Source organism: Camellia sinensis, chromosome 9, assembly GCF_055761805.1.
Source record: "Camellia sinensis isolate YWXY chromosome 9, ASM5576180v1, whole genome shotgun sequence".
Lineage (NCBI taxonomy): Eukaryota > Viridiplantae > Streptophyta > Magnoliopsida > Ericales > Theaceae > Camellia > Camellia sinensis.
The window spans coordinates 173,772,001-173,781,582 of NC_138969.1; the positions used below are offsets into that span (position 1 = coordinate 173,772,001).

Here is a 9,582-nt window from a genome sequence, read left to right on the forward strand (position 1 = left end):
TGTATAACAGTGTGTATTATATGTAATGGTTTGAAAAAAACAGGTATATTGATTAACAGGTTGAACATAAGCTATTGAAATGCGTTCAATGAACAAGTTTGTGTAGGAGGTTCTATGTGAATAAATGTCATGTAGAATGGGTATCTACAGAAGACATGATTCTCATTTCGTGGTTCTGTTTTTCTAGCAGATGCTCTTTTACTAGAGAGAATGATTGTTTGAGATGCTCGGAGTTTGAAGATTGAGATGAACATCATTTGAAAGAGGTGATCTGCCAAAACATTTGTGTAGAACACCAGAAACTATTTTAACAATTACACCTTTCATAAGTAGCCTACCAACCAGTGTGCAGAGATCATCAATATCTAAAGGACCATAAGGCTCTTTACCACAAATTTTTAAATTGATCAGTTACAAATCAAAGTAAGCTTGCTCATAAAAAAAAATTAATGCAAAATTTTTATTTCAAAATTGGATAGATTTAAGAATTGCACTAGGGAAAAACAGATACTTGGAGTGAAGAATTAAACAATCTACAATGAAGTGAAGAATTAAACAATCTACACTGAATAGAAGTGAAGAATTAAACAATCTACAATGAAATCCCTGATTAAACTTCCATATTGTTAAGCCAAAAAAACAAGCAGAAAAGAACACCAAACCAGTAACACAATAGATTCCAATGCAAAATAATGATGCTGATAACATTAAAAATACATAATAACAATAATATTATTATTATTATTATTAACAAGAGTTATTGAAAGCCCATAGGTCAAATGAACAAATCCCCATACATAATAAAATGAGTTCCAGAACACAGGGCAAGGTCCAAAACAGAAAGCTATCAACTTTGCTTATAAATTGTATATCCTGCAATAGTGTGCAGCAGTTGCACATCATTGCTGCAAGAGTGTGCAGCAATTTCTACATTATTCACCATAAATTCAACATTATTCAGCAACATTTCAACATTTCAGCATTTCAAAATTTCAGCAAATAACTTCAGCAACATTTCATCAACTCAGACAGCAACATTTCAGCATTATTCAAGCAACATTTGAACATAAATTTCAACAAAATTTAAGCAACAATTAAACCCAAATTTTTAGCAACAATTCAACATTTCAGGGATGGTATCAGCAAATTTTTAGCAACAGTTTAATGAAAGGTTTTGAGTATTACATATCCAACAAAAATTCCCAAAACAAAATAACGCTAAGATGTTGCCGTGTGATCCACATCCCCATGCCCACGGCCACGCCCACGACCATGACCATATAGTACCTAAAAAAAAAATAAAATAATATTACATCAAAGGAACCATAAAATAAAATGGAACTTTAAATGAATGAATGACAAAATAAAAGAGGAAAGGTGAAAAATAAATTACTTCACTAGATGCGGGACTATTTAAAGCTTGCGAGTGATAACTACTAGTATTGTTAAGCAATGCTTGATAGGTTCCATGGCCGGAATACATTGATGGCATTGAAAAATGCATATTGTGAGGAAGAAAACTTGGCTGCAACAATAACAAACACATATCACTTTAAAATGATAATAGTCACCTACAAATCCCTACTAAAACTTTTCATTAAACCAACTTACATCATAGGCGGGATACATAAATTGAGACGAAGAAGCTCTAACTTGAGGCACACGCGGCGAGAATGGACGAAGTTGAGGAGCACTTGAAAATAAAGGAGCCGACTCAGGAAATAAGGGAGGTGCTTCAGGAGCACTTGCCGAAAATAAGGGAGGAGTTTGAGGAGTAACAGACATGGAAGTTTGAGAAGCATTATGTGAACTTGTTTTATTTTTCTTTGCCAAGGCAAGCTTCAAACCACCTTTTGTCCGCCTTCGTCCCTTGCTAGTGCACTCTTTTCTCTTGAGTCCTTTTGCTTGGACTACACCATCCACTTCAAAGCTTTCGGGGCATGTGTTTGGGGGGGGGGGGGGGTTTCTTGTTCAATAGTCTCTGAACAAGGCATATTGAATTTTGCACTTAACATGGTTTCAATGTCTGCAATTAATTCATCCGCTTTCTCGACCGTCAAATTATATGTTTCCTCACTTTCAGAAGCTCTACACGCTACTAATCTAAATATTGCCATCAATGACCTATAACGTGAAGCTTGATGCAATCTTACATCAACCTGAATATCATGCCCACACCTATCTTTCCCATTTTCAGATCTTGCTTTTTTAGTCCATCTCTTCAGAATATATTGTGAAGGAATCTCTTTCAATTTGAGCCTTTCTCTAAGGATCTTCAAACAATGACTACACAAAATGCCCTTCATTTCAAACTTCTTACAATTGCAAGTGACCGAATCATCACACTCCTGCCTCACCTTCCTCACCTTTATACCATCACTATCAAGAACCGTATAAATGGTACTCTCACCATCATTTTCAATTTCTTCAATGTTGACTTCAAGGGACTTGACATACTCATCCTGAAATTCTTCAAAAATTTTATTTGTGTAAACATCTGTAACTTGCTCCATAATCTTCACTTTAATATTCACCCTTGGCAACTTTTGGCATAGAGCATATTCGGCTTGTAACTTTTTGTACCTTTTCTCAGACAAACCTCGATCAAAATGCATGAAAAATTGCATTAAGTTATGATCAGACTGAATGAAATCCTTCAAGAAAGCATTAAAGGATTCACTAAGTTGGGTGCTACTCATGCCCGCACCCCATGCATTTCTAACATATGGCCAACCCCATTTTTCCTTGACCCCAAATGTTAACTTCAACCAATGATTATCTCTTACTTCATACTTGTCAAGCATTTCCTCCTATTTTAACATAAACTCTTCCTCATCGTCAATGTCATACATAAACGTGTATAAAACACTCTTCATCCCCTTATCCTTCATCGCCTTATCCTTGAAGATAGAATTTGCATGCCTTAATGTATTTTGCATCAAATGCCAAGTACAAAGGCGGTGGGTTGTGTTAGGCATGACAATAGGTATGGCCTTAGCCATTGCAGCATCTTGATCTGTAAAAATTGTTTTTGGAGCCTTACTTGACATTGCCTCCAAGAATCTTCTAAAAAGCCATACAAAGGAATCGGCGGTCTCATCATACATCAAAGCTGCACCAAATATCACAATTTCCCTATGATGGTTAAATCCAACAAAAGACGCAAATGGTCTATGTGCACTATTTAACTTGTAAGTAGTGTCGAAAGTCACAACATCACCAAATTGCCCATAATCCATGATCATCTGAGCATCGGCCCAAAATATGTTTGTAATCTGCTCCTCGTTATCTAATTGGACCGAGTAAAAAAAAGATGGATTCTCCAATGATTTGTCACGAAAATATTGCAAAATGCTACCTGCCTCCCCATATGCTAAACTGTTTTGCCTCTTCGTTCTCAAATAATTTTTTTGGTCCAATTTTGTGAACCCAAGTGACTCCCTTCCACCAACTTCATTACCCATGAGCTCAAATGCAGCATTAAGATGGATTCTAGATTTTTCGGCTAAATCTATTTCGGTTGCCTGTGATGCAGATATCTTCCTTTGGGATGGTAACATATGCGTACATTCTGTTGGTACGGAGATATGATTATGTTGTTCAAAAAAATCACTAACAAAAAATTTCTGCATATTCCTATCCCTCTTAATGACAAGTCGGGCTTGACAACCAGTTATCACTTCCTGCCTAGGATTTTTTGTTAATGGATCTCGCTTGTCGACAACCCGAAATCCCTTCTTATTACAAACAAATTGCCTTGAAGTGATTTGCCCCTCTTTGCTCTTGTTTACATAACCCCTTCTAATACTAAAGCCCAACCTTCCTCCATAAGTATTATAGAAATCATATGCTTCTTGTTCTGTATCAAATGTCATGCGAACTCTAGGCTTCCAATCACACTCACCCCCGTCATTCTCATGATTGTTAGGTTCCATATCAATGTGCCAAGTCACTTAAAAAGTAAAGAAGTGCTCAATATTAGCATAAAAACTGTATGCAAACTGAATAAGATAATCAACGAAAAACAAATGTACCACCTGAATATATATAAAGAAACAAGGAACATTATTGATCAGGAAATGGTTTAGAAAATGCAATTAAAAGTGCATGGAAACAAAAATGAGAGAGGGCATGTCTCCTGTTATTCATTTTTATTGTTGATTGGATTACAAAGTTCAAAGAGAACTGTCTCTACAACATACTGAACACACTGAAATGTAGAACTCCACAATAATAATAGACATCAAAACATAACTATGATAGTGGCAATTAAGATAAGTAAGTTATGTAACTTTTAGATAAGTTATCTAGTTGTGCCACCAGAATAGAGCCTCCCTCTCATTGCTTCTTAGTTATCAAACAAGGAACTGTAAAAGAAAAATTAGGGTATGAAATAATTATTTTTGAAGCAAGTATTTTTCAAAATAATTTGAAGCATCCAATTCCAACCATATTGTTCTGTACTGGAAAATGATAACTCCATCCATACATGTACGCACACACACATTACAATCAACCAGATACCTACTTCCAGTAAACATACTAATGTGACATCGTAAATGATAAGCACAAAATGATACTTCAATTAATTCAATAATAATGAAGCAGAAAGAGAATCAAATTCAAATCTCTATATATATATATATATATCTAAACTATTGTTCCAAATATATAATTAAAAATATGTTACCTAAATTTAATTAAAAATATCTAAATATGTTTCAATTAAAAATATGTTACCATCTTATTGCTCCAGTGATTTCTGAACTCAAACATGGAATTGATTGTTAAATTTACAGACATGAATTCTAGCCTAAGAGAAACTTCGATTCAAACAATCCCTTCTAAAAAAACAATCCTTGTTCAGATACTAAAATTGATGTTTGAATCTGTAAAGAGCATTGATTCGTGTAGAGCTTCAGACATGAATTTGTGGGTTTGGTCTCTTCTAAAACATGAATCTGTAAATTTAAAAACAATCCTTGTTCATATATGTATAAGAGAAACTTCGATTCAGACACAACCCACAGATTCAGAAACTTCGATTTAGAAGAGACCAAAAAAAACAAAATCGAACTTAAAACGTATATTTAAACATTGTATGTAAGAACTATACCTATATACGTTTCAATCGGTTGGAGCAGAGCAGGGGCGACGGCCACGGCGGCTGTAAGATAGTGGCGACAGCACGACGGCGGCGACAGCGGGGTGACGGGGATGCAGGTATCGGCCTCTCTAACTCTTCTTCGCTCTCTCATTTCGCTCGCTTCTTCCTGCCGTCTGTATAGTTCTTCATATGGGGGGAAGTTTGAAATCCCCGAATCTGTTTTTTTTTTTTTTTTTAAAAAAAATCCTCACCAAAGCGACGTCGTTTTGGTGAGGATTTTCAAAGCCGAGCCGTCCGATTACCCACTTTAAGAGATCACTCTAGAGGGTTACTCTAGAGGATCCTCTCGCATTTGGACATACCTTTGTCTCCTAAATTTTGTGATGGAAAGAGAGAGTAAATAAAGTGAAAGAAATTAAATTTATTTATTTATTTGACGTAGGAAAATACGGTGGTGGTACATGTATTAATTAATATATTAATTAGTGTGTCAACACTAATTATAACAATATTATTGGGCTCACTCATTAATCACATTACAAATACCCAAAACCATTTAAATTATGTCACATCATCAATTGGTATACTAGTTAGTACACTAATTGATGCATATAGTATTATTCTGAAAAATATAAATGAAATGAATAGATATTAATGTGTGTGTTTGGTTTGAGTTTTTTGGATAAAGTTTTTTGAAAATTGAATTTTTTATTTTTCGTGTTTTTTTTTTTTAGTGAATATTTTTAAAATTTTAAACATTTTTTTTTTACTTTTTTAGATGCACCTTACTTAGATATATCTAAAAAGTAAAAAAATTGTGAAAAAATATTTTAAAAAATTAATAAATACATAAAAATACGAAAAATATACCGAATTCTTGTTGTTTTTTTTGTATTTTTGATATTTAGTGAATTTTTAAAATATTTTTTTTTACAGAAATTATACTTTTTATGTGTATTTATGTTAGTTGTCTAAAAATTTTAAAAATTTCTTAAAATATTAGAAAATTCAGTAAAAAAAAAAAGAAAAACAAGAAAGTAGAATTTTCTGAAAAATGTTTTTGAGAAACCAAAAACACGCAAACTTTTTTTTTTTTTTTGGGGTTATGATGGGGCAAAAATATGAATAATTTTATATAAATTTGTTCCTCATTTATTTTCTTTTCCTTAACAAAGCTGGTAAATCCAAACACACCAAATTATGATTTTGAAGAATAAAGTTTAGGAGCAAATTTACTTTTTAAAAACGTAAATCATATTAATCAAAATTATAATTGATATATTTTTAACAACAAAATTAAACATTTAATAATGAATTACTGTTCTTTTGAGAAAAAAAATTCATCTCAAAAATAAATTTTTTAGTACAAAATTGTTTGGATCTTAATTTTGTTGATATATTTTTAATCAAAATTTTGTTGCTAAAGATTTTTTTAGGACCACCTTTTGGTGGCGACCATAATTGATCTCCTATTATTTGTTATAACAAAATTTTATTTTTAGAGACACAAAAAATTGATCCTTAGACCATCATGCATTGTCGTGATAGTTTCATCTTCTCCCTTTTCTTTCATGTAAACCCTTGCCTCCATTGCCCATTATCTACTCTTCTGTGTCATGTCAACACTAGCCATTGTCATCATGATATTATTGATCAAACAGATTTTTACATAATTAAATTAAATTTTCTTAAATAAATAAATAATAAAATATTTTTAATTAATTAAAAAATGAAAATTAGTTAATTTATTATTTAATAAGAGTAAATTATACAGAGGTCTCTTAAGATTTAGAGAAAAAATAATAAGTCTCACAGTTTTGACATAATTATATTGAGTTCCCTCAATATTTTAATTCACATAACACTTAATCCTATTTTCATTAATACTTTGCTAGTCACTTGAATGGAAAAATAATATTATTATCTCTTTTTACATTAAAATTTATATATATATTTTTTGTTTAATCTTATATTTTCATATCATTTGCATTAATTTCGATCTCTTAATAGAGCCTCGTCGGTGGCATTTCGGAACAAAAACAGTTTGTTGTTCGAAACCGCCCAGAAATCAAGTTGCTCGAAATACGATTTTGAGTATACCAGGAGCAAGGTCTCGACGGGAGGAGTTCAAAAATGCAAAGCAGAGCCCCAAAGGAGGCCGGACGCGCTCTCACGCGCCACCTGAAGATGGCGCGTGAGGCCTAGTTGCAAGCACGCGCTTCACGTGCCATTTCCTGCACTGGCGTGTCAAACCACGCGCAGACACGCGCCACACGCACGGCACAAGGAAGAAAATGAGTGTAGCACTGTAGACGGCCCGGAACTTCGCTCCGCGTGCGAGGGCGCGAATCGTAGTTCTAGCTACTACAGTTCGGACTCGTGTCACGGTTCTGAATCTAATCATACAAAGTGCAATGTAAGACTGATAAATCACCAAAGAGTCCAAATTCGGCAAATCGTTTTGGAAAATCGATTTTAATCAAAAAGCGCCAAACATGGACTGCTTTGCCAGATTTCAGAGCCGCCACTTCAATATTTATTCTGGGAAATTTAGAAAACTCTAACTCGTGCCTAAGGCCATGTGTCCGTCATCACCAAATTTGCCTTGGCTCGAGAACTTGGGTACGAGAGGGGAAGGTCATGCAATGAGTACCCCCGCTCGCTCGATCAAAGGATCGGCCTCTACTAACAAGATATGTTGTTTTGAAAACACATTTGTTCTTATTCTGGTTTATTAGCTAGCGTACTATGTGATACGTACAACATACAAGTATAGACTCAATCACGCGGATTGGAACAAAACAACTCATGTTTGTTTTTTAAAGTGGTTTGAAGGTGCTACTAGCAAGTAGGCTAAGACGTGGATTTGCCATCCTCAAGTGGGCTTAGAAAACATGATTTTGCCACCTCAAGTGAGCTTAAAACGCACATTCCTCGAGTTGTTCCAATTCAGGCAATCAAACCTCCACCCACAGGCATTCAAGCAGTTATAGTAGTTAAGCACATAGCCTCATGGCAAGCATGTAATCATGGCAGTCACTTACACGCATGCAAGGATGCTAAAGCATAAAAGCTTACCTAGTACTCCGAGCCAAAACAAAAGCTATGTTAGAAATCAATGCATGGTCCTAGCTATGTTAAGAATGCCTAATGCAACACATGCAAAAATGCAACTAAGATAGGCTCGGCTATTCTAAGATGTCATGTGAATGCAACTTGATAACATATATTCAAATTGGTATTAAAATACAATGCAGTTAGTATGATGCACTGAGCCTGGTGCATGCAAGATAGATGAATGATGCAAACATGCGAGCATAAGGATGCTAATTGAAACATGCCCTAAAACTAACCATCGAAAGCTGGTAAATAAAAAGGAGAAAGAAATAGGGGTTGGAAGACATGCATCACACACACGGACACTTACTACAACAGTTGAGCCCTCTCGACGGAGGGTCCGAATAATAAGCTAACTAGCTAAATCTAAGCTAATCTACCTAACTAATCTAATTAATCTAATTAAACTAATTATTACACAACAAATTGAATAACTAGTTACAACTAATTATTACACAACTTTAATTAATTAACAAATTAACTAAGTTAGAAACTAACTAAACATGTAAACTATATGAAGTAGGTTGCCTCAGCTCTGCCTTGAACGATAAAGGATGCATGCTCGGTCGCCTCATTTGGAAATCCATCGCGATGCCCCAATTTGCCTCTGTTTGCATTTGTTCTCAGAACTCTGCACAAAGCTCCAGATAGCTTCTACTCCACCATGGAGACCTCCAGGAGAATGGCCAATCACTTATTGGTGGTGTAGACCACCTGCCGACCAACCAAACTTGTTGCAGACCATAAGAAGTGGTCACCCAGCCACTTTTTCTGGTCTACCAACCAGAAAATTCTACTACACTCCAGTTTGCTGCAACAGAGAACAAGAAGGGGCATGGCAATGTATTTGCAAGGTATGTGTGCACAACCACTCTCCCTATCATTTCATGAGCTCAAGGGAGTATAGTTCTTGACTCTCGGGCCACCAACCGAGCATCGCAATGCACGATGGCCGAGAAGCCAAGTTTGCACAATTCAATGTCGATGAAAGCACAAATAACACATAAGAGCCTTAATCCCTATCATGTATGATCAAGAGAGTCGGCGATCAAGAAATGAGGCACGTTTCATCACTTCAAGTATGAAACGTCCCTCGTTTCTTATGTTTGGACTAACACCCGACCCAAACACAATGCAATAGAACACAAGCATGATCAACCTATCAATGCTAATGGCATGCAAACACAATGCAATATAGCAACATGCAACCACAATGCAAGGTAACAACATGCAATGCTATGTAACAACATGCTCTTCTATGAGTGCTAGAATGGCATGCTCAAGATCCTATCATGCAAACAATGCATACATAACAAACTTAAAAGCTAAGGCCTCAAGGCAAATGAAGTGCATCATAC

General features: G+C 35.1%; 1 protein-coding gene and 1 pseudogene across 1 annotated transcript; both read right to left on the reverse strand.

Moving 5' to 3' along the window:
* Positions 1–1,910: 1,910 nt before the first annotated feature.
* LOC145799919 (protein FAR1-RELATED SEQUENCE 1-like) lies at positions 1,911–2,804 on the reverse strand. The gene has a single exon (XM_082889565.1). It carries the CDS (start codon positions 2,802–2,804, stop codon positions 1,911–1,913), a length of 894 nt encoding a protein of 297 aa, XP_082745691.1.
* A 6-nt stretch (positions 2,805–2,810) lies between these two features.
* Positions 2,811–3,935, reverse strand: LOC145799920 (protein FAR1-RELATED SEQUENCE 5 pseudogene; annotated as a pseudogene).
* Between the last annotated feature and the right edge of the window lie 5,647 nt (positions 3,936–9,582).

Coding starts and splice junctions, on each gene's coding strand:
- LOC145799919 (XM_082889565.1), bottom strand. CDS start 2,804: ATGCTTGACAAGTATGAAGTAAGAGATAATCATTGGTTGAAGTTAACA.